General features: G+C 63.7%; 2 protein-coding genes across 2 annotated transcripts; one reads left to right on the plus strand and one right to left on the minus strand.

The window, feature by feature from the left end:
- Positions 1–2,087: 2,087 nt before the first annotated feature.
- Positions 2,088–9,524, plus strand: LHX5 (LIM homeobox 5; the record flags this gene model as incomplete). The annotated part of the gene is made up of 5 exons (XM_082324634.1): positions 2,088–2,260; positions 3,993–4,216; positions 5,371–5,648; positions 7,062–7,227; positions 9,157–9,524. The coding sequence occupies 5 exons, from the start codon at positions 2,088–2,090 to the stop codon at positions 9,522–9,524; spliced, it is 1,209 nt and encodes a 402-aa protein (XP_082180760.1).
- A 4,651-nt stretch (positions 9,525–14,175) lies between these two features.
- On the minus strand, positions 14,176–23,493 carry LOC309596810 (putative phospholipase B-like 2; the record flags this gene model as incomplete). The annotated part of the gene is made up of 18 exons (XM_082325523.1): positions 23,292–23,493; positions 22,984–23,077; positions 22,730–22,888; positions 22,200–22,300; positions 21,537–21,751; positions 21,362–21,456; positions 21,129–21,289; positions 20,885–20,980; positions 20,460–20,531; positions 20,194–20,346; positions 19,866–20,042; positions 15,820–15,991; positions 15,688–15,727; positions 15,442–15,581; positions 15,088–15,176; positions 14,753–14,980; positions 14,515–14,639; positions 14,176–14,369 (listed from the first exon to the last, which is right to left on the minus strand). Exons 1-18 carry the CDS (start codon positions 23,486–23,488, stop codon positions 14,176–14,178), a joined length of 2,508 nt encoding a protein of 835 aa, XP_082181649.1. The 5' UTR covers positions 23,489–23,493.
- Between the last annotated feature and the right edge of the window lie 312 nt (positions 23,494–23,805).

The following is a 23,805-nucleotide window of genomic DNA, read 5'->3' on the forward strand; positions in this document are numbered from 1 at the left end:
TGTCTCTCCTTTTCTTCCTTTTTTTCGTTTCCGTTAATTTATTTTTCTTCACTCTCTCCCTTTCTCTCTCTTTTTTTCTTTCTCCTTCTCTGTCTTTTTTTTTTTTTTGGACACGTTTTCTCTCTTCCCTTCCTTCTTTTTTTTTTTGTTTTTCTTTATTTCTCTTTCCTTTCTTTTTCCCTAGCCTCTTCACTCTCTATTTTCTTTTTTCGATTCTCGCTCTCTCCACAAACACCCCTACCCAAGGGCTCCCACAAAACCGCCTCCACCGATGCTCTTGTGCCGTGGCGGGGTTTTGGGTTTTGGGGGTTTTTTTTTTTGGTTTTTTGGTTTTTGGGGGTTTTTTTTGCCGCTCCCGGCAGCGTTTCCGCGCCCGGGTGCGGAGCGGGCGGCGGGATGCTCCGCGGCGGCGGGATGCTCCGCGGCTGCCGGGCCGGAGCGGGCTTTGGCCGAACCCTTCTTCCCCGGGGAAAAAAAAAAAAAATATATATATATATATATAAAAATCATAAATTTAGAGATTTTTGGCTGGAGCAACGGGCGGGGAAGGGAGGCCCGGGCCGGCCTTCACCTGCCCTTCCGCCTTCCTCCTCCTCCTCCCGGCACGGCCGGGCCCCGGGGCCGCCCCGGCCCCTTCCCAAATCCCGAGGGAAGGCAGGGGGCCCCCGCACACCGACCCCGCCGCTCGGGGGGGGACCCCTGGCCGGGGCAGCGGCCCCCCGGCCCCAGGCAGAATAACCCCCCCCCCCCCAGGACCTCCCCAGCGCCGGGTCCAATCCTGCACTCCAGCCCCTCCCGCACGGCGATTCCCAGCTCGGCCGCACCTGGAATTAAAGAGAAAAAACAGTGTCCGAGGGGGGCAGTGCCCGCCGCCCCCCCGGGCCGCCCCCTGCCCCCTTCCCCCCCCCCGGGGGTGCCAGCGACTTTGGGGAGCGGGGAAGGGGCGGGAAGGCGACAGCCCCGGGGGACAAGGGCCGGGGGGGCCGGGGGGGCCGCGTACCTCCCCGCAGCCGGGGGAACTTTTCATCCCGCCAGGCTGCGTGGGGGAGCCGGCCCTCCCCGCGCCCCCCTCCCTCTCCCCCTTCCCAAAATCCCCCCTCCCCTTTTCCCGCTTGTTGCTCTTCCAGACAAAAGCATCTCCCCCCCTTGTGCAAAAAAAAAAAAAAAACCAAACCAAAACAACCCCAAAAATAAATAAACCAACCCGCAAACCAGGTGATACTCCCCCCGGCCCAACTCAGGACCCCCAAAACCCTCCCCGAGCATCCCTTTAAGGGAAATTCATCAAAATAAAAGGAGAATTGGGGGGGGGAAAGAGGGGTTTTTGCAGTGCCCCCCCCGGCCCCCCAGCCAGGTGCATACTCACTTCGCGGCACAGGTACAAGCCACCCTCAACAATAGAGGCGCGTTGTTTTTTTCCCTCTGTGCCAAGCACAAGGCTGGAGCCAATTTAGATATGCTATAAATTAAGAGGTTGCCATGGTTACCGGCCTCCCATTGGTCCCAGCCGGGCCGACGCGGGCCTCGACGTCACGAAATCTGAATAAGGATGCGCGAATTACTAAGGCGGGGGACAAAGCTGGCGATGGGGACAGCATGAGAGTGGCGGCGCGGCGGCGGCGGAGCACAGCGAGGCACCGGGGCTGCCGGCTGCAGGGGGGGGGTTCATGCACCCCTCCCGCCGCGCCCGCTGCCGCAGAGCCCGCCAGCAGCGCGGCCGCCGCTCCGCCGGCTCCCGGAGCGCTCCGGAGGGACCGGCGGGGGACTGGGGCTCTTTTTATTATTACTATTTATTATTATTATTTCTTCTCGGGGGTGGTTTGGATTTTTTTTTTATTTTTTTTTTTTGGGCATCGTTTTTTCCCTCCCGCCGCCGAGGCTCCGGAGAGAAGAAGGGGAAGAACTTGACAGCCGCTCCGCTCCCCTCCCCTGAATTTTTCCTTATTCCCTCTCGCATTTTTTTGTGATTTTTTTTTTCATTTTATTCTATTATTATTTCCCCCTTCCCCCTGCATTTTTGAGCCGCCGCCGTGTGCCGGCGCCGGGCTGCCTTCTCGTTTGCGCGTCTCCATCCCCCGGCGGAGGTTATGATGGTGCATTGTGCGGGCTGCGAGAGGCCGATTTTGGACCGGTTCCTGCTGAACGTCTTGGACAGGGCATGGCACATCAAATGCGTCCAGTGCTGCGAGTGCAAGTGCAACCTGACCGAGAAATGTTTCTCCAGGGAAGGCAAACTCTACTGCAAAAATGACTTTTTCAGGTGAGTCCCCAGCCCCGCCGGCGAGAGGGTGCGGAGGTTCACACCCGCTGTCTCCCTGGGGTCTCCCCCGGAGCTTTTGGGGGGGTCCCCGCTTCCCCGCCCATCCCTCCCTGCCGGGGATCGGCACCGAGCCCTGCTCCGCCGGGGCAGGGCCCCCCCGGGCCGGGGGAGCCCCGGGAGGGGGGGGGAGCCGGCGGCTGCGCTACGGCCGCTGCTGCAGCCCGAGGGGGGGGGCGGCGAGGCCGTGCCCCCCCTGCCCGGTCTCCCCATGACCTTGCCCCCACCGGGCCCGGGCCCCGCTCCGCCGGTGCCGCCGCCCGCCCCGTCGCGGCAGGCCCGGCCGGGCATCGCGGCTGCAGCCCTGTGTCCCCCCCCCGGCTCCGGGGCCCGGCCTGGGGCTCCTCGCCCCCCTCCCGGGACCGCAGGCCCCGGTGAAGACGGTGGCCAAAACCTCGCCCCCCCACACTCGCCGCTCCTTAAAAGCCCCTAATGACCGCGATAAGGTGCCGCTGAGGAAATTAGGGGCCGGGATGGGAAAGGGGGGGGCGATGACTTATGACTCCTAATGCTCCCACTACATCAACGTCACGGGGAGCAGCGAGGGAGGCAGAAGTTGTGCCGCGACCCGTGGGGAAAAAAGGGGGGGGGGGACACACACACACGACCCCTGCGTGGGCACCCCGGGGCCTGGCAGCCCCCCGGGACCCGGCAGCGGCAGCCCCCGCTCCCGCCTTTTGGGAGCTTTTTTTTGTTTGTTTTTTTTTTTTTTTTTTTTGTGGGTGGGGGGTTTTTTTGTTTGTTTGTTTTGGGGTTCGAGTGGGGTTTTTTGTTTATTTGGGGTTTGGGGTTTTTTTTTGGTGAGTTTTTTCGGTTTTTTTGGTGAGATTTTTAGGTTTTTTGGTGAGATTTTGGGGGTTTTGTTTGTTTGTTTTTTTCCCTTGGAGAGATCGTTTCCAGCCGATTCGGATTCCTTGGAATTTTTTTTTTTTAAAAAAGGCATCTCCTGGGGGGAAAAAAAAACAAAAACAAAACAAAAAAACCCCAAAAATCCAAAAAACACCTCTCTGCCTCCAGCGAAGGGAAGGAAAATCGGAGATTTCCAAAGCGGTGTTCCCGACCAGGAAAAATTCCCCCCGGGAGAGCGGGACGGTGCCGGCGCCGGGCTGGGACCCGGGATGCTCCGGGGAGCGGCGCTGCCTCCCCGCCGCCCGGCGCTGCCCCGGGTGCGCGCTGCCCCCCGCACCCCCGCTCCCTTCTCCCGTCGTTCTGGCCGTCGTGATCCCGTTTGATCCCCGGGATTTTCCCCGTTCCCCGCCCGGGAGGCAGCGGCTAAAACGAAATCCCCCTCCCGCGGAGCTCGGGGGGGAAACCCCAGCGCCCTCCCCTCTCCTCCGGCCCTTCTGGGGCCAAATCCAGTCGAGGATGCCCGTGTGTGTCCCGTCCCCCCCCCGTGGGGACACCCCAAACCCGGGCTCTCTCCGCAGCCCACCCCGCGCCTGCGAGCGGGGCTGCGCGGGGATGAAGGCTCTCCTCCTCTTCGCCCCAAAATACGGGGTTTACGGGGTGCGAATGGCTCGCTCCCCCAAATCTCCCAGCCAGAGATGCTGGAGGACCGAGCTCCCGCGGTGGGATTTTTTTAGGGGAGGAGGGGATCGGGATAAAGCCCCCCCCCCCCCCCCCGCAACCCATCGCCTCCGGGGCTCCCAGCTCTCGCTTTTCTCCCCCTCTCCAGGAGGTTTGGTACCAAATGCGCCGGCTGCTCCCAAGGCATCTCCCCCAGCGACCTCGTCCGGAAAGCCCGGAATAAAGTCTTTCACCTGAACTGTTTCACCTGCATGGTCTGCAACAAGCAGCTCTCCACGGGCGAGGAACTCTATATCATAGACGAAAACAAATTTGTTTGCAAAGAGGATTATTTGAACTCTCCCAGTTTGAAGGAAAGCAGCCTCAACTCAGGTACGAGCGGCTCAGCCCGCCGCATCGCCCGGGGATGCGTCCCTGCCGCTCGTACGGGCAGGAGCAGGCAGCGCCCGACGGCTGCGGGCAGCTGCCGGTACCTCCCGCCGGGCCGGGAAGGAGGTTTTGCTTTACGGGGTGAGGGGCTGCACCCCGTTAATCCGCGAGGGAAGGGAGGGATTTGGGGTGAAAGCCTTCGAATCGGGCAGAAGCCTCAGTGGCACCCCACACACGCACACACGCGGGACGTGGACACGCGTGGGACTGAGCGGCGGCCGAGGTGCAGCATCGCTCCCCGCTCCCCCCACCCCACGCACGGCCCCTACGGCAGCGGGGATGTGGGGTGGTGGGGAGCTGGGACCCCCCCCCGCCCCGGCCCGGAGCCCCCCCACGCCCCGGAGCCCCCCCCCGCGAGTGTGCCCGTCCCCGCGCCGCGGGCCTGATCCTTCGCCTCCTTTCACCCAGAGGCAAAGCTCCCATTTGACTTCCTTGGAAGCTGTCTCTGCGTCAGGACAGCAGGATCAGGCCCACTCCTGCTGTCCCAGCCATGCCAGGCGCCTGTGCTCACCCCCTTCCGTGGGCTCTCTCTCCGTCCAGCACCGGGGCCGGATCCTGCCACGCCAGTCAGTGGGGCCGCTGCTGTGAGCGAGGCGAGTAGAGCTTGGCCTTGGGGAGGGTGCTGGCACCAGGGTCCCGGGGGGGGGTTCTGGGGAGGGGGGCGAGCCAGGCTCAAGGCAGCGACTGGAGACCACCACCCCCAAACCCCGACAGGGACCGGTTGCGTTTTTCCCAGCGGCGCATCCCGCTTCCCGGTGTGAAAGGCGCGGGGAGAGGGGGAGCGCCGGGGGCTGCCGTGCACCTGGGGGATCGCCCCCTCCCCAGCTGCCCCCCGGCCGGCACGGCGCGGTGCACGGGGCCGGATCGGGCCATGCTGGCCCGGAGCTCTGCGTGATGTTGGGGGGATGATGCTTTAGGGGTACCGGGGGGGGGGGGCAGAAGCGATCTGCGCCCCTTGCCGCTCTCCAGCACCCCCCAACCCCTCTCCTGGAAAGCAGCCGGGCCGGGTGGGCCAGGGAGGGCAGAGGAGAGGGGGGGTTGATCTCTCCCCTAAGTCACCCGCCGCCCCCCCTTTCCTCTCTGGGTCTCCTTTACAGTGTCCTCATGTACAGACAGGAGTTTGTCCCCGGATCTCCAGGACCCCATGCAGGACGACACCAAGGAGACGGACAACTCCACCTCCTCGGACAAGGAGACCACCAACAACGAGAACGAGGAGCAGAACTCGGGCACCAAGCGGAGGGGGCCCCGCACCACCATTAAAGCCAAGCAGCTGGAGACCCTCAAAGCTGCCTTCGCCGCCACCCCCAAACCCACTCGCCACATCCGAGAGCAGCTGGCCCAGGAGACCGGCCTCAACATGAGAGTCATCCAGGTAGGGCAGCCCCAGCCCACCCCCCCCGCCCCGGCTCGCCCCCCTGCTGTTCTCCCTACCCGGCAGCGTGATGTCATGGGGCTGGCCAGCGACGTCATTCGGTTCCTGTGACATCAGAGCTTCGGGGGGCGATTTCCTCTCGCGGAGCAGAGACAGGGAAAGGACCCGCCTGGGGAGGGAAGGAGAAGGGGTGCTGGTGGGAGCCCAGGTCGTTCAAGGCTCTGTCGGTCTCCCCCGGGTGCTGGAGAGGGGTTGGGACCTCGAGGCCGTTCCCACGAGCTGGGAAACGGGGACAGGCAAACCCCATCTGTCCCCTGGCAGCGTCACCCCAGGCCCAGCCCCGTGCCCACCCCACGCTCCCCTGGGTTAGCGGGGATCCCCCCCCGTGCTTTAATGCACCGACCTCGCGGGAAGAGATGAAAACCAGCCCCAAATCGTGAGCCGGCCGCGCTCCGCCGCTGCCGCTCGCCAAGCCAGCGGCACAGCTTCCCAGGGGCCGAGCAGGATTCCCCGGCGTGCCCGGGAGACGGATGCTCCGGCCTTGCGAAAGCAAGGAGAAGCCATTGCGCTCTGCGGGCAGCCCGGCACTTTCTTACCGCGCTGCCCCCATGAAGAAAATCCCTGTGGAAAAGTAGGGATTAGTGGACTTTAATAGAGGCATTAATAGGGGAGGACTCTCCGGCTTTGCCGGTAGCGGAGCTGCGAGCATCCCGGCTCCCAGCGGAGGGGACCAGACGTCCCCAGAGGAGCGTGACGTGCTCGTTCCCCCAAGCTGCCCCATCCCTGGAGGACACGGGTGGGAGCGGGGCGATCATCCGGACGCCCACCAGGCCAGGGGAAAGGCGTGCGTGGGCTGAGGCCATGCGGTTCGGCTGAGGCGATGCCCCGCAGCGAGGCGGCCCTGTCTTTCCCTTCCCTTTTATCTCCATCCTCACCGGCCGGCTTTCCTTCCGACTCCCTGCCCGCCGCAGCAGGCGCTCACCTCCCCGCTCCCCACTTTCTGCCTGCTTCTGCGCGATCCAGAGTTCCTCCCCCCACTTTTCCTTCCCTCTTTTCCTCCCTTCTTTCCCCCCCCACATAGGGGAAAATTCTCCCTCCTGTATTTTCTGGCTGCCCTCTCCCTTATAGGGACAGATAGGGTGAGGGTGCCCACAGGGGGATGCAGCCGGGGGGGGGCGAGGATTTTAATCAGCCTTGTTATTTGGGGTGTCCCCCCCCTCCCCATGCACCTTTTGGGACTACTGGCAACGGGGGGGGGGGGTCATTAAAAACCACGCAGAGGTGGGAAAACCCATCCCCTCCCAGGTGGGTGCAAAATTTCCATCCCTTTCCCCAGCCAGACTTTGGGGGGGGGGGGGGGGGTCCCCAAGCCAGAGGGGTCCCTGGTGGGTGCTGATGCCAGCCTGGCCGCAGGTCTGGTTCCAGAACCGTCGGTCCAAGGAGCGGCGGATGAAGCAGCTGAGCGCGCTGGGCGCCCGCCGGCACGCCTTCTTCCGCAGCCCCCGCAGGATGCGGCCCCTCGGCGGCCGCCTCGACGAGTCCGAGATGCTCGGCTCGACGCCCTACACGTACTACGGAGGTGAGGGTCCGTCCGCGGGGGCCCTGCCCCGTCCTTCCACCCCTCTTCCCCTTTCCCTTTGTTCCTCCCCTGTCCCGCTTCCCCCCGGGTTTTTCCCTCCCGGGCTCCCCGTCCCCCCTCCGTAGGGAGCGGAGCCACCCGGGGCCCCGAGGGGACGGTGAGGGGGATGCAGCAGCACCCCGACCTGCCCCACGCCCGCCAAAGCATCGGTGCCTCCACCCCCACGCGTGTGCACCCCCACGCGTGTGCACCCCCAGGCACCCCAGCGCACGGATCTGCGTCCCCACGCCCGCTCACCTCTGCACCCCCCCCCGCCCCGGGCGTCGTGGCCGCCCCTCTCCCGGGAACAAAGCCCCAGTTGCGGGGCTTTTGTGCCCCTTTCAGGTCGCATTTGTCCCCGCTCCCTCCCGGGCCCGCAGCCTGCGGGAGGCCCCCGCCGCCCCGACGGGCCGCGATGGGCGCAGCGGGGCGGCCCCGCCGCCTCCCCCCGCCCCCGCTCCCTGCACACCCCCCATCGGCCGCGCTTTCAAAGCCTCCCCTTGCTGCCCTGCAGTTAGTTTCTAAACCCCTTCCAGGCTGCTAAACATATATAATTTCCCCATTATAAATATATATATTTTTTCCCCCCATTATATATATTTTCCCCATTTTATATATTTTTTTCCCTCATTTTATGTATGTATACACTTTCCCCCCTTCCCTTTCTGTATATACTATTTTCCCCCCTTCCCTTTCTGTATATAGGTTTTTTCCCCATTCCCTTTCTATGTATACTTTTTCCCCCCATTCCCTTTCTGTATATAGTTTTTTCCCCCATTCCCTTTCTGTATATAGTTTTTTTCCCCCATTCCCTTTCTGTATATAGTTTTTTCCCCCATTCCTTTTCTATGTATACTTTTTCCCCATTCCCTTTCTGTATACACCTTTTTTCCCCCATTTTACATATGTATACACTTTTCCCTGTTCCCTTTCTATATATACACTTTTTTCCCCATTCCCCTTTTATATATACTTTTTCCCCCCATTCCCTTTCTGTATATAGTTTTTTTCCCCCACATTCCCTTTCTGTATATAGTTTTTTTCCCCCATTCCCTTTCTATGTATACTTTTTTCCCCATTCCCTTTCTGTATACACCTTTTTTTCCCCCATTTTACATATGTATACACTTTTCCCTGTTCTCTTTCTATATATACATTTTTCCCCATTCCCCTTTTACACATACTTTTTACCCCGTTCCCTTTCTATGTATACTTTTCCCCCCCCATTCCCTTTCTGTATATACTTTTCCCCCGTTCTCTTTCTATGTATACTTTTTTTCCCACATTCCCTTTCTGTATATACTTTTCCCTCCATTTTATATATGTATACACTTTTCCCCGTTCCCTTTCTATATATACTTTCCCCCCATTCCCTTTCTCTGTATACTTTTTTTCCCCATTCCCCTTCTATAAATACTTTTTTCCCCATTCCCTTTCTGTATATACTTTTTTCCCCATTCCCTTTCTGTATATGCTTTTTTCCCCCATTCCCTTTATCTATATACATTTCTCACATTCCCTTTATATATATATATATATATGTATTTTTTTCCCTGTTAACTAAGAATGAAACGGAGCCCACCCCCCCAGCTGCCGCGGCCCGGGGCTCCTCGCCCTCCTGTGCCCCCTCCCTCCCTCCGGGCCGGGCAGGGGGAGGGCGACGAGCCCTTAGGACGGGCTTATTTCTCTCTCGGGTCGGGCTCAAATTTGCAGTGGGCTCTTTGGGCCCCACACCCCAGCAGAGTATTTCGGAGGGGACAGCCACACCCGTCCAGGTCACGCTTGTGCCCGGGGCGGGGACGATAGGGCTGGATATGGGGAGCGGTGGGATTTTTGGAAGGTTTTTGGCCCCGGGGGCCCAGCTCCATCCTTTTCTCCCCGCTCCCGCAGATTACCAAGGTGACTACTACGGACCGGGAGGCAACTATGACTTTTTCCCCCATGGGCCGCCCTCCCAAGCCCAGTCCCCGGCCGACTCCAGCTACCTTCAGAACTCAGGACCCGGCTCCACGCCCCTGGGACCCTTGGAGCCCCCCCTAAGCGGACACCACTCCTCAGAAAACCAAAGGTACACGGATATGATCTCGCACCCCGACACCCCCAGCCCCGAGCCGGGGATGACCGGTTCGCTGCACCCCATCCCGGGGGAGGTCTTCAGCGGGGGGCCCAGCCCGCCCTTCTCCATGTCCAGCAATAGCGGCTACAGCGGGGCTCTCTCGCACCCCAACCCGGAGCTCAGCGAGGCGGCGGTCTGGTAGGCCTGGCGCGGGCACGCGTGCGCGTGTGGAGGGGGGAAAAGACCCCCACGTTCCCCCAGCCCACGCGTGTCCCCCCCCTCCCCACCCCGGACCAGGGCGCATCACGTCACCATCGCCGGATAAAGACCCCCCCTCCTCTGATGCCAAAACGCATCCCTGCATCCTGCCCCCATCACTGCAGACCCCCCCCCCGGGACCTTGGGGCCACCCCCGCTACCTCCCCCTCCCGGCACCTTCCCCCCAACAGTGCGGGGGGGGCAAGGAATGGTGCCCAGCCCCGAAGACCCCCCCCCGCCGGCGTTGGGACCACCGCCTCTCGGACCAAAGCTGAACTCGCCTGGACACGGGTCCCACTGGGGACTGGGGCAGGGCTCCCCCCTGCTAATTAGCATCCTTTTTAATTATCCCTGACCACATCTTGGGGGGGGAAATGGGGAATAGCAGGAATACCCCCCCCCCCGCCCTCTTCCCCTGCCCTTGTTTTTGTTGTTCCCATTTTATCCCCAAGGAGAAGGTGGGTTTGGACCCGGTTTTTGGTGATGGGTAGTTGATGGGGGGGGGGGGGAATCATGGGGCTGCCCCAGTGACTGGCTGAGATTGGGCTCTCACGTGGCGGAAAAAGACACCAGAAAGAGGCAGAAACAGGAAAAATACAACAACAACAAAACCCCAATAACCAAACAAAACCAAACCCCAGAACAAAACCAACCCAACCACCACAACAGCAGAAATTAAACCCGAGCCTCGACGCCGAGTCCCACCCCAACGTTTCCCAGAGGCTCCGCCGATTTAAGGATGTATTATAGTTTTTGCTTCTAGTTTCTTTATTTTGTATAAAGGAGAAACAAATAAAGTATGTTTTTGTGTTTACTGATTATTTATTGTACTTTAGTTATCGGAGGCTCCGAATTTTTCTATTTTGAAGGCGGGGAGGGGGTGGCGCCGGGGAGGGGGGCAAGAGGATAGAGGGGGGAAAATAAAAAAAGGAAGAAGAATGGAAAAGGAAAGAAAAAAGTTGTTTTCTGAAAGCGTCGTGGGTTTCCTGTCCCCGCTGCCTCTTGCGGAGGCTGTTAGTGTGAATGGCTCTTGTTGTTCAATGTGAATAAAAAACCTTTTAGTTACCTACTGTTCGGTCACCTGGTCCCTTTCATTTTATTTTATTTTTTTTTTTTTTAAAGACAAGACCATGAGAGATGTTGGCAGGGCTGCCCTGCTCCCCCGCTGTCCCCCGGCCCTGCATGGGGTCTGAGGGACCGGTCCCCATCGGTCCCCTGGGTGGGATGGGTGCCACGGCCCCTCTACAAGGTGATGCTGCTGCATCCCGGGCTGCATCACCCACCGGGCACCCCAGTCCCCCCATCACGGGGCGGGGGGCACATTAGCCAGCTCAGCACCTTCCCCCACAAGAGACAGGCCAGAGCATCATTTTTTCCTGGGGCAGGGTATGGTGTGTACCCCCCAAGACCCCCCCAGGGCACCCACAGCCCCGTGGGGTGATGCTGGGGTGCCAGGGGGGTCAGCAGGGCTGCTGGGGGACACACACACCCCAAGGGGGGGCTGTGAATGCCATCAGCAGCTTTTGCCCCCCGCGCCTCGGGGGCACCGAGGGCAGGCAGGAGGGGGTCTCCTCCCCCAGCACCCCCCCACCCCCGCTTTCCCTCTCTTGTTTTCTGAGATACAAAAATAAATAAAGTCCAAGGCAGGCTGCAGCTCTGAACTAATATTTAAAATGCAAAATCATGGCAGAGTTTCCCCCCCCCCCCCCTTGTCTTGCAGTAAAAAGATATAAACAGAATAAATTACCTTCCCTCTCCGGCTTACGAGAGTCCCTCTCTCCTGACCTGAATTTTAAGTCCTGGCTTGGTTGTAGCACGGAGCACCGATGATTTATGAAAAGCCAGCCACTTCTCTGCATATTTTCTCTGTTCAGCCAAGTGGTAGAATTTATCCTTCCTATACCATTACCAGCATTAATAACAGGGTAGCAAACGAGCCAGGCCGAGCCCCAAGGGATCCCTCAGCCAGGAGCCAGGGCTACCACAAAGACTCCAGACTCCCACAACACAAAGCAGCTCTCCCCTTTTAACAGGTGGGGAAACTGAGGCAGGAGCCGCTCCCTTCCGCTCCACCCCTTCCAGGCTGTTGGTGTTATCAGGTAACGGGTGCTTCTTATAAGGACAGGGCAAGGTGGTGTTAAATAACTCCCTCCCAGCATCTTTTTGAGCTTTATAAAATGGAGCACAAGGTCATTCACTGGGTAAGCACTGGCTGCTATTATTATTATTATTATTATTATTATTATTATTATTATTATTATTATTATAATAACTGAGCCCAAGGCATGCACCTGAGGGGTGTTTGCAGGCTGCTGGAGCATGCTGTCCCCAGGGAGGGACAGGCTGCAGGAGGGATTTTGGCTGATGCTGGCATGCTCCAAGCTGCCACCGCCCGTGCCGGGGGCTCAGCGGGAGCAGCCATCCAAGCAGGGACCCACCAGCACGGAGGAGCTTCACTAGTTGGGCCTCGGAGCTGGGTGCAGGAGCCAACCCTTCCCCCCCCGGTCAGGGGCTGCTGCTGCCCTGGGCTTGCCCGTCCCGGCAAACACCCGGCTTGGCGCTGGCAGAAGGGACCTGACGGCTGGGGAAAGCCCAGGGGCCGGATCCAGGCCGTGGGACACGGAGCCGGCCTTGCAGGGAGCAGCTGGGTTCAGCCCCTTGGTTATCCCAGCCCTTCACCACAGCCAGTTTTGGGGTCCCCATTGCAACCAGGGTCGGCGTACGGCATCAGAACTGCGGTTGGGGGCCCCATCGCAGCCACGGTGGAGGTCCCCGGTCCCCATCACCCCAGCAGTCCCAAGAAGGCACCAGCACCCAGGGTTCACGCCTGTCTCTGGCTGCAGGGAGACCATGGGTGACCCCCCACCAGCTGGGGCCATGCCCACCCCCGGCGGGGTGTCCCCCGGATAACCTGCACCCCTGCTGGGGACATCCAAACCCAGTCCCCCTCAGCTGGCACCCAAAGCCCGAGCGCTCCCTTGTCAAGGCAAGGAGGGGGCAAAGCTCCCTGTTGGGGTGCTCGGGGTGTCACCTCAAGCCCCACGGCCGTGCCCGTGTCACCACCAGCAATAACCCCCGTGGGACCGCGCTGGGGAAACACCGCCGCGAGCTCCCGGCTGCCCCGAGCCCCGGCAGAGCAGCGTCAGCCCTGGGAATAAACTTCTTTTCAAAAGCTGTTGGGCAAACATCAATGCTATTTTTTTTGTCCTGACCTTTTTCCCTTTTTTTTTTTTTTTTTTTCAGAAGGGGAAGGTCTGCAGAAGGTGGAAAGTAATCAGGTTTTGGACCTGGGATAAAAAATTGCTGGAGTAGGTTGGGCTGACTCCTTATAATTAATAGTGTGCCTCGTAATAGGATTCTCCAGCCTTCGGTGCTCCCTGGAAACACCTTTTTACATAAGATATTGCTCACGATGGAGCGGCAGAGTTTTGATTTATGGGGTTTTGGCCTCCAAGAAGCATCTGGGGGTGCTGGCCTGGCCGGTGGGATGCACTGGGGGAGAGGGGGAAAGGGCTGAAGGCGGGGAGGGGGCTCCTGTGGGGCTGGCAGCCGGGTCCCGGGGCAGGCGCCCGGCCGGGGGAAAGGGCTTGGGGGGGATGCCTGCGATCCGGGGGCTGAGCTGGTCCTGGGGCTGAGCTCCCTCTACTCCGAAGGCGAGGAGGAGGAGGGTGAGAAGGGTTTTGGGGCAGGAGAGGGCTTGTCTCCCTGCCCGCCATCACCGGGGGATGTCTGGGGCATGGGCTCAGCTGGGGAGCCCCAGTGGGAGCGAGACCCCACATCGCCCGGGGATGGGAGGAAGGAGGGGGGAGAAGCATCACTGGGGGGACACGAAAAACCCCAGGAGGAGCAACAGCAAAGGGCTAAAAGCAAACGCAGCACTAGGGAGCGGGAGTGGGGGTGAGCAGGAAAGCCTGGAGGAAAGGGGGGAATGGGAAAAAGAGTGGGATGGGGGGGAAGAAAGGGGGGATCATGGAGGCTCCGGGATGGGGTACGCACACACGCACGAGCGTGTCGGTGCACCCCGGAGCCCGTGGGTGTTAAACACAGCCGGGGAGCTCCGCCAATAAATCACCGTAACAAGCGGGTCCGTGCGTGTTGTTCTCCTCTGACCGCAGACAGCGCGGCAGGAATGGGAGAAGATTGTAATAATTAATAATCATTAGAATAATAATGCATAAAGACAGTAGCAAAGTAATTAGTCAGAGAGGGAGCGCTTGCTAATTGAGGCGGGGAGCTGCAGTCCGAACAGCCTGGGGAGGGGGCACCGAGGGTTTGGGGACGGGGAGGAGGATGCCCGGCGTGTCCAAGGGGCAGAGCGGGACGTGTGTACCCCAGTCCTGCCATCGGACTGGCAGGGGAGGCACAGGCAGGGCCCCGGCTCCGTCCCTGCCTGTGGTGTTGACCCTGGTCTCGTCCACCCTGCGTGCCTCAGTTTCCCCATCCCTACACGGATGCTGCGTGCTGGGGCAGAGGCTGCGGGAGGAGTCCGGCACCGTGTCCAGCCGGCAGCGGGGCTTTATTTTGGTTATTTTGGAAGGAAAGCAAGGAGAAGGTGCTGGCAGGGCTCCGTCACATCCGCCTCCGCAGGGTGGGAGTCACTCCAGCCCCAGCTGGCTCTTCAGGGCCCGCAGCTGGGCCGCCTGGATGCTGCCGCCCCCGCACACCACCACCACCACGGAGGCCAGCGGGGTCCGCAGCCGCCCCTCGCGCTGCAGCCGCTGCAGCCGCCCCGTGTAGAGCAGGGCCAGGGCGGCCCCACACGCCGGCTGCACCAGCATCCTCTCGTCGTCTGCGGGGACAAGAGCGGGGGGACACCCTGAGCCGCCCGCCCACCCCGTCCCCATCAGCCCCCTGACTCCAGCACGTCCCAGACCAGTCCCAAGAGCCGGCAGTGTCCCTGTCGCCCCTGCCATGCCTGGCTGGACCCTGCTCACCCAGGAACTGCTCCACGGCTCGCACAGCCTCCGTGTCCTCCACCACCTGGGAGATGACCTGGCACTCCTGGGCGCACTCCAGTGCCCGTGCCGCCACCATCTTGGCTCCCAGACACTTGGCCACGCTGGGAGAGGAGGGGAGGAAGGCAGTCAGGGTGGTCCCGGGACCCTTCAGTGAGCTGGGCTGAGACCCGCCAACTCATTGCACGCATGGCCGCTCCCACAAAGCCCACCTCACCTGGTGATGTCGGGGAGGGAGACGAGCCGGCCGGCCACCAGCGCCTCATGGAAGCTGTGAGCCCCCCGGGTCTCGGCGGCGATGATGGGGATGTCCTGCCAGCCCACCTGGCGCAGGCCGGCCACCACGCCGGCCAGCAGCCCCCCGCCGCCCACTGCCAGCAGGATGGCGTCCGGTTTGGTCTCCAGCGAGTCCTTCAGCTCCCGGACCAGGCTGGCGTGACCCTGCCTGTAGGGCGAGGCGGGGTGGGAGGATGCAGCCCGGGGGCACCCGCAGCCGGCCGGGACCCCGGGGATGGGGACCGGGGGCAGGAGCTGAGCCCTGGCAGCACTCACCACACCAAGGGGTGGTTGAAGGGGTGGATGTTGACCCAGCCCTCGGTCTGTGCCAGCTCCAGGGCTCGCCTGTTGGCTTCATCCCACACCTGGGGGGGGCGAAGGGGGCTCAGCGGGGCCGCATCCAGCCCTTGCACCCCGGAGATGGGTCCCTTGTCACCGCGGGGCACTGGGCTGAGGTGGGGGTCCCTGGGGTGACCCTGCCCCAATGCCGGGTGGAGGGGATGCAGGAGGGGGACATTTCGGGATGGGGTTTGCCATGCACATCCCCGGCATCGCAGAGCAGGCTGAGCTCAGGCTCAGCCCCCTCTGGTACCCCCAGACCCCAGTTCTGGGGGGCTGATGGAGGGGTACCTGGCCGGAGACCTCCACCTCCGCCCCCAGCTCCTCCAGCTTGCGCACGGTGGCGGTGCCAGTGGTGCTGGGGACCACGACGGTGACCGGCATCCCCAGCTTCTTGGCCGCATATGCTGCTGCCAGACCCGCGTTACCCCCTGAGGAAAGCGGGGGTCAGGCAGGGCTCATCCCCCCCTGCACCCCCATAATTCTCATGAGCATCCCCAATAGCTCCCCCCCCCCCCCAATTTAGACCCCAATTACCTGAGGAGCAAACGAAGTGGCGGCAGCCCTTCTTGGCAGCCTGAAAGGCAGGAGGGAAGGAGGGAAGGGGACGGCTGTGTCCCCCCGCCGTCCCCCCCATAAGGGCACGAGCCCACGCGTGCCCACGCTCACCTCCTGGCAGAGGTGGCCGATGCCGCGGATCTTGAAGGAGCCCGTGGGCTGGACATTTTCCAGCTTCATGTAGACCTTGGTGCCGGCCGCCTTGGACAGGGGCAGGCTCTCCAGGACGGGCGAGACGATGTGGAAGGGCTTCTCGCCCCCGCCGAACTGGGCTGCCATGGCCCTGGCGATGGATGCTCTGCCAGGGAGAGGTGGGGGAGCCGCTGGCTGCTCCCCGCGGGTTCCCCCCCCGTGGCCCTGCTGCCCGTCCCAGGCTCGGTACAGGGCACAGGAGCCCCTCAGGAGGGACAAGGTTGTCCCCAGCGTCCCCTCCCATCTCCGGGATGCAGCAGCACCGAGCACTGGGGCGCAGCGATGGGCCCTCCCTGCCCTGGCAAGCTGGGCCACCCCCTCCTGCATCCTCCTGGTCCCCAAGCCCCCAGTGTCCCCAGGTGTGCCCCGCACACCCTGTCCCCTGAGCCAGGGCCACCCCACAGCAGGGATTACCTGGTGTCCCGTGGGGCCTCGCTGTGCGTCCCCAGCTCCTCGCCCGCAGCCGCAGCAGAGTTTGGGGACAGAGGAGGAAGAGGTGACGTCGGAGGGGCCGTGCCGGTGTCCCCAAGTCCCCGTGTCCAGCGGCCCAGCGGGGCGAGGGGCAGGGGTTAAACATTGCCCTGGCCCCAGCTGTTTGCTCAGTGCCAGGAGGGTTTTTCCAACCATGGGGCTGGATCCGTGCCGAAAGCGCCCAGTCGTGGTCCGGGCACGGTGCCGGGTGCCCCGGCGGGGACAGCCACGTGCGGCCCCGGCAGCCAAATCCCAGCGGCCTTCGCATGCCCAGGGGATGGGATGTGGGCACCCAGGAGACAGGGGAAAAGGAGAGGCAGCTCCCAAACGACTTTGGGGGTCCCCGAGGGTTTGCCCCCACCAGCTGGGCACAACCACTGGCTCTTCTCGGGTCCAGCCAGAAACATGTCCCAGTGGATATGAGGACTTTGCCCATTTGACCCGGACCCCGGTGCAGCGAGGGCAGCCTGTGCGCCCCAAATCCCTGGCAGGCAGCCGAGACCCCCCCCATCACCTCCAAATGAGCCATCGCACCCCTATGCCTGCCCTGCCAAGCCCCCCTGCCCCGCGGCAGCCCCGGGCCCCCCTCCGAGCCGCGTGTCCCCAGGGGGTTCAGCCCTGCCGGCTGGGTAAGCCCCCCGGGACGAGACCCCCCCAGCCCCGGCTGGGCAAGGCAGGCACCCCCCAGGCAGGAGGGGTCTGGGGGGGAACGGTCCCCGCACGGCTTGTGCAAGTGCCCCACGAGCACCCCTTGGAGATGGAGGTCCCGGAGGGACCCAGCCAGAGCCCGGCCGAGCCCCAAGGTTCAGCAGCACCCAGGGACCCCCAGGCAAAGCAGGCAGAGCCCCCCCCTTTCCTCCAGGACACCCCTTCTTGTCACCCAGCCCTGGTGACACCCCCCAGGGTAAGGGTCCCCCCAGCACGTACCCTACCTCTGCACAGAGGGGCTGGCTCTGTCCTGGACAGGCGAGGAGGAGGAAGGTGGGGTCTGGAGGAAGGTCTCTCCCTGGCAGTGTCTGAAAGCAGAGGCCTTTGGCACAAGGTTAGTCCCGTCCCCTTCCGTGGTGGCTCCACGGGGGTCCCAAGGGGGGCCCGCGGCACACGAGCTGGCACACACACAAGACACAGCCACGACACCACCGAAAGAGGTGCACTGGGAACCCCCCTCTCCCCTCCCCAGCTCTGTCCCACTGCCAGGCGGAGAGAAGTGAAACAGGCCCTGGAATACCAGATTTTGGTCCCCTGACCCAAAGGGCGCTGCAAAGCCCCCCTGGTGACAGGCACCAAGCAGGGCACGAGCTCCAGAACAGCCCTGTCCCTGAGGGAACTGACCTTTGGTGGCAATGAATGAACTACCCCCCTGGTGCTTACACCATCATTAGGCTTCAGAGTGAACAGCACAGGCAGTGTCAGCACAGAGGCACAGCGCTGCCTGCAGAGAGCAGGTGCCTCTGCACTGAGCCATGCTGCTTTTAGGAGATCAGGGACTGGAAATGCGGGGGACGATGAGGATTTCTTGAACAGGGACACCACGGTGGGGGGAGGCAGAGGAGGTCCAGCTCCCCTGGGGGCCCATGGAGCGGCCCCCCCACCCCACAGCGGGCAGAGGGGCTGCAAGTGCTTCCCTGGGGATGGGCCCTGGGGAAGGGGTGCAAGGAGCCCCCCCCACTCACAGGGAGGCAGCTGGGGACCCCCTCGGCGAGGGCACCACGTTTCGGCTCAGCCCTGGGGTGCTCTGGGGTCCTTTTGCACCCCACACCCCCCTCCCCGCCTCCCCCTTGGCTGCATCCCTGTCCCGGGGAAGGCGATGCCAGGCTGTCACCCGGTCACGTCCCCTGGCCAGGGTCCCTGGGTGACATGGCCTCAGCCGCTGCAGCGGAGGTGGCATTTAACCATTTCTGTTTGTTTGTCCGCTTTTAAGAAAATAAAAAAAAAAAAAAGAAGGGAAGCAGCAATGCAGCCGCCGCTGCGTTTCCAGCGTGCCCCGTCCTTGGCACCGATGTGCCCGTCCCTCCTCGCTGCCCCGTCGCTCGGTGGCAGTGACCTCCTCCTCCCCAGGGAAACTGAGGCACAGGGACCCCCCGCACAGCACCCCTTTCCCTGGGGACAGCAGGGGACACGGGCACAGGCTCTGCCACCTCACCTGCAACCCCCTCGCCCCCCCCAGCACAGCAGGTTTTGGACACCCCTCCCTCTCCAGGGCACCCATCCCAGCTTTTGGGGTGCCAGCACCCCAACAACCCAAACCTGCTGCAACCCAGCCCCGCGCAGCCCCCAGGGAGTTGCAGGGGCCCCCAGCCCCGGTGGGAACCTGGCGCCTTCAAAGCGCTGCCGAGCGCCAGCTCATTAATCCCCCAGTAATGACCTCGTTATTCCTAACGAGGCAGAGCGGATCAAGGGAGCTGAGGTAAGAGGATTTTGCAACGGGGGTTTCGGGGCTGGGGGGACACAGGTGGCAGAGGAGGGGAAGACAAAAGGGATGAGGACGGTCACCCCGTCCTGGGGGGCGAGTGCTGGGACCTCCCCCCTCCATCCCACAGCCTGGGCTTCCCTGTTTCAGCAGCTCTGCCCCACACCGGGTACCCAGCCTGATGCAGCAGCAAAGAAACCTAAGCAGCCTGCACCCCAAAAGAGCCCGGCCTGGCTGGCTGCACGCTCTCCCAGTGGGAGGCAGCGGAGAAGCAGGGAGCACCCTGTTAATTTGAGGGGAGAAGACCACCGCGTGAGCCCAACCCTTATACAAGACACCAGAGAATCTCAGCAGAGCGCAAAGCACAGCCACCACCTCCGCTGCACCCAGACCGCTTTATTTGTCACAGCCAAACCAGCTCACTCCCATCCTCTCTGCCCCGTGGGCGAGCCCCAGCCTCCCAGGAACCCCCCCTTTTCTGGGAAGAGCCCCCCCTGTACCAGGCTTGAACCCGGGGCCGGAGCCCCCGGGCGGGGAGGGGGCACGGCCCCTTGCGCAGCACAGCCGGCGCCGCGGGGATGCGGCAGCGAGAGGCAGAAGCAGAAAGAGCCGGGGGTGCAGGGGACCCCCCCCTTGCACCCAAAGCCAGGCCCCCTGCAGACAAGGGAAGAGCCAGGAGCGCTGCCCCCCCCAGAGGGGTCCCCACGCGGGACAGACGCCCGCGGATGGACGGATGCCTGCAGATGGACAGACGGACAGGTTCAGCCCAGCGGCGGCCGCTCAATCCCAGCGGACCTTGACGGGGGGGAAGGTCCAGAGGTCAGGGTGGCCCATGTGGAGCAGGGTGCTGCAGGGGGACGCGCTCCAGCGGAAGGGGGGCACGTCGTCCCAGGCGGGACCGCTGGCGGCCACCAGCCCGAAGGCGGGGGCCATGCCCGAGGAGGTGACCTGGTGTTGGGGGGGGGGCGGGAAGAAAAAACAGGGGTGCAAATCAACACGGGGAAGGGGCAACGCAGCCCAGGGGGAGCTGTCGGAGGGGGGTGCACCCCCAAAGAGGGGACCTCCAGCTCCCCCCCAGTCCCACCCCATCTCCCCCACCTTCATGTCGGTGCCGCCGTGGCAGCGCTGGCGCAGGGCCGGGAAGGGGTAGGTGCCGTTGGCGGGGTTGAGGTCGGAGCGGGCGGAGATGGCGTTCTCCGCGTTCTGGGGGGGGTCGCAGCCCCTGCACCACGACAGCGGGTCCCGCAGGTAGTTGTTGGACCTGCGAAGTGGCCAAGCGGGAGTCACGGTGAAGGTGGGGAGGGAAAAAAAACGTATATAAATTTATAACGATGAAAAAATCACCCCCAAGGGTTGCAAATCCCTGCGGGGGGGAACCACACACCCAGGTTTGGGGGGTCCCCAGCACCCACCGCATCAGGCGGACCATGGAGTCCAGGTCGCGGACCAGCGTCTGGTTCCGGCGGAAGATCTGGGCGCGCGGGTTCTTGTCGTAGGTGAACCAGTCACCGTATTTCTTCACCAGCTCCAGGTTCCCACTGGCGTTGAAGATCTCCTCGAAGTACCTGGGGTGGGGGACCCAGCGAGTCAGCACCCAATGGCGGGGGGCAAGGCCAGCGTTGGCTGCCCCCCCTTTATGGGGCACCAGTGGGGTGGGATGAGGCTGGACGGAGCTCACGGCACGTTGTAGCTGGCCCAGTAGCCCTGCTGGTACAGCAGCTCCGTCTGATCGGCCGCCATCACCAGGCCCCTGCGCCGGGAGAAGAGCACCGGTCAGAAGCGATGGTGAAATCGAGCGGGGACGGGGGGACGTGCTGGGAAGGGGGGCAGCCCAGCTGGGAGTCTCGTTCCCACCCCAGGCAGGGGTGCCGGGCACCCATCACCTGCATACAAGCATCCCCGAGAGCCTTCAGCTGCAGGCTGGCAGCGCAGGCAGCTCCTGCCTGCATTTGCATCCCCATCACCCAACTCCCACCCGTTGCGCTGGGGCAGATGGGACCCTTAGGACTTTCCCAAATCCGTGGGGACGGGGCTCTGGGAAGAAACGCTTCCACCACGGCTCAGCGGAGGAGCCGGCACTCGGGGAGGAACGGGGGTACTCACGGGATCTGCTCCAGCACGGTCAGCACGCCCTGCGGCGGGCTCGCTCTCCCCGGCGTGAAGGCGTTGTAGTCCACCACCATCCACTGGTTGTTGTACCTGGCACGGAGAAGGAGGAAAACACCCCTCCGGCAGCCGGCCTCTCCCCGGGGACATCCCCGCTGCCTGAGGGGAGCATCCCTCCATCCGATCCCCCCTCCCCATGACAGCCGGGGGGGATTCCCATGCCCCATCCTGCCCCGCTCACGTGCCGCTGTTGAACCGTCGGAAGACGGCGGCCCACTCGGGACCGCTGCGGGCCAGGCGGTTGGCCACGATGTTCCTCAGCCACTCCAGGACGCTGCCCCGTGGGTCCAGGTACTTCCATCGCGCCGGGTTGTTGTTCCCGATGGTGGTTTCCAGCGCTACCTGTGGGGAGGGGAGCGATGGGCAGGGCGGCGGGGCCGGGGAGGGGTCCCCCAGGACCAGACCCCCACTCACCAACCCACTGCTGAGGATGTAGAAGTCATCCCCAGAGAAGATGGCGCCGGGGTAGGAGGAAAACACCTGGATGCTCCCGGGGATCTGAGAGTTGCCTGGAGGGAGGGGATGCAAAAGCGGGGGAGAATCAGAAGGGGGGTGTCAGCCGCAGCCCCCCCCAGCCCAGCCCACGCACCGCCGGCCGAGGCGCGGAAGGGCAGCGTGTACTTCTTGATGACGCGCAGCATGGACTGGTAGGAGGTCCAGGTGTCGTGGGCGACCAGGAGATCCCGGTGGCCCGGCAGCAGCTTGAGGAGGGCAGAGCAGGAGCCGGAGCCCAGGACGCGCCCAGGGGAGGAGCGGTTCAGGGCAGATTCCAGGTCCTCCAGGTCGCCCCCCAACTGCAGCAGGCTGGGGGGAAGCGAGACGCGGGGTATCAGGTGGGGGACAGCCTGGCCCCAGAGCCGAGCTGGCTCCGAGCTCTCTGTCCGTCTGTCTGGGCTGCAGGGTGTTTCTCCATCCCATCCCAGTGCAGGCACAAGCACCCCAGCAGCCTGAGCAGGGAGGGAAGGGTGAGCACAGCAGTGGGGAAACTGAGGCAGGGGGCTGCAGCAGGCCTGGGGGGGCACCCACCACCCAGCCCATGGTGCTGGGGAGGAGGAGCACCCGCCTTGGCTCCATCCTGCCCTCGCAGCAGAGGACAAGCACCCAGAAAAGGTGGGCGAGGGCGACTGGGAGCAGAACCGGGTGTCCCTGGACATCCAGGAACCGTCCCCATGGTCTCCCCTCCCCCCCCAGCAGCACCCCAACCCCTGGGGAAACCGCCCCCCACTCTCCATCACCTCCGAGAGGAGCTTACAGAAAGCCGAAGGGTGCCAGGGTGAACCTGCCCCGGGGGAAGTCCAGGCGCCCGTTGTAGCTGTCCTCCAGCCCCTTCAGCTGCAGCAGGGCCAGGCGCACCTGCGGGGACAGGGGACAGAGCTGGCCCTCGGCTCCCGCAGGGAAGAGGGGTGATGGATTTCAGGGGGACGGGGTCCCCCCCTTCCCTCGGGGGATGCAGCAGACCCGGTGGGTCCCGGCGCTGCCGCAGAGGCGGGAGGAGGAGTGGGGGGAAGCGGTGCCGTCGGCGGGGCCGTGACTCAGCACCGGTGGCCGCAGGGCGCTGAGCCACCCCCTGCACACCCCACCAGCGGCATGTGAGGCTCTGGCAGGGACGAAGTCACGAGTTGCCTCCGCTCGCCCAGGGGCAGAGCATCCATATCCCAATCATCCCGCCTGGAGCCCCGCCAGGACCCCGAGCACCCCTGTCCCCTCCTCTTGGTGACAGCCCCAGTTAGCCCGGGGGGATGAAGCGGGGGGTCGCCCTGGGTGGGGGTACCCCATCCTCACCTGGTGCCAATACTCGGGGTCCTCCCCCTTGCCCATCTGCTCCTCCATCCAGCCCAGGTTGGCCTCGAGGTAGCTCCGCAGCTTCTCGCAGTACTCGCTCTCGTACTTGAAGGGGCCGCAGTAGCCCACCATGGTGTTCATCCAGTGCATGTACATCAGCTGGGGGACACGGCGGTGTCACGGGTGGGGGTCAGCCGGGGGGGAGACCGCGTCGAGCCCCTGGGGACCCCGATTTCGCAGGGGTCACCCGTTACCTGCTCGGAGACGGCGGCCTCGGCGAGCCCGGCGGCGTAGGCCTGCAGGCTGTCGTTGTACGAGGGGTTGGTGGTCACCTCCAGGAAGGCCCAGCTGCGGGGGGGACACGGACACGGGGGGGGGGGGGTCACGGACACGGGGGGGGGGGTCACGGGCACGGGGGGGGGGGGTGTCACGGACATGAGGGGGTCACGGGCACGGGGGGACGGGGCTCCCCACCCGCGACGGCTCCCCCGAGGCCGCCCCCGCCGCCCCGTTCCCGCTCGGCTCCCTCCGAGCCCCCGTCCCGCCCCGTCCCCGTCCCTACCCGACGGCGGGGATGCGATCGTCGAGGCTGGCCCAGGCGACGGCGGCGGGGCGGCGGCCGGGCAGGACGCGGAGCCGCCCGGAGCCGGGCTCCAGCAGCACGGAGACGTTGCGGGGCGGCGGGGCGGCGGCGGCGGGGGCTGCCCCGGCCAGGGCGGCGGCCATGGCGGCCCCCAGCAGCGCCCGCAGCGCCGCCATGGCTGGGAGGGGGCGTGGCGGGGGCGTGGTCAGGGGCGTGGTCAGGGAGAGGTACACGCCCCCTCAGCCCCGCCTCCTCCGCGGGCGTGGGGGGGCCCCGCAGCCCGGCCCACCGCCCCCCCAGTGTCCCCCACAGCCCCCCCGTGTCTCCCACCGCCTCCCCCGTGTCCCCCACCGCCCCCCCGTGTCCCCCACAGCCACTCCCATGTCCCCCACAACCCCCCGTGTCCCCCACAGCCACCCCGTGTCTCCCACAGCCCCCCCGTGTCCCCCACAGCCCCCTCGTGTCCCCCACCGCCTCCCCCGTGTCCCTTACA

The sequence above is a fragment of the Platalea leucorodia genome (genome assembly GCF_965183815.1).
Source record: "Platalea leucorodia genome assembly, chromosome: 12".
In the NCBI taxonomy this organism is placed as follows: domain Eukaryota; kingdom Metazoa; phylum Chordata; class Aves; order Pelecaniformes; family Threskiornithidae; genus Platalea; species Platalea leucorodia.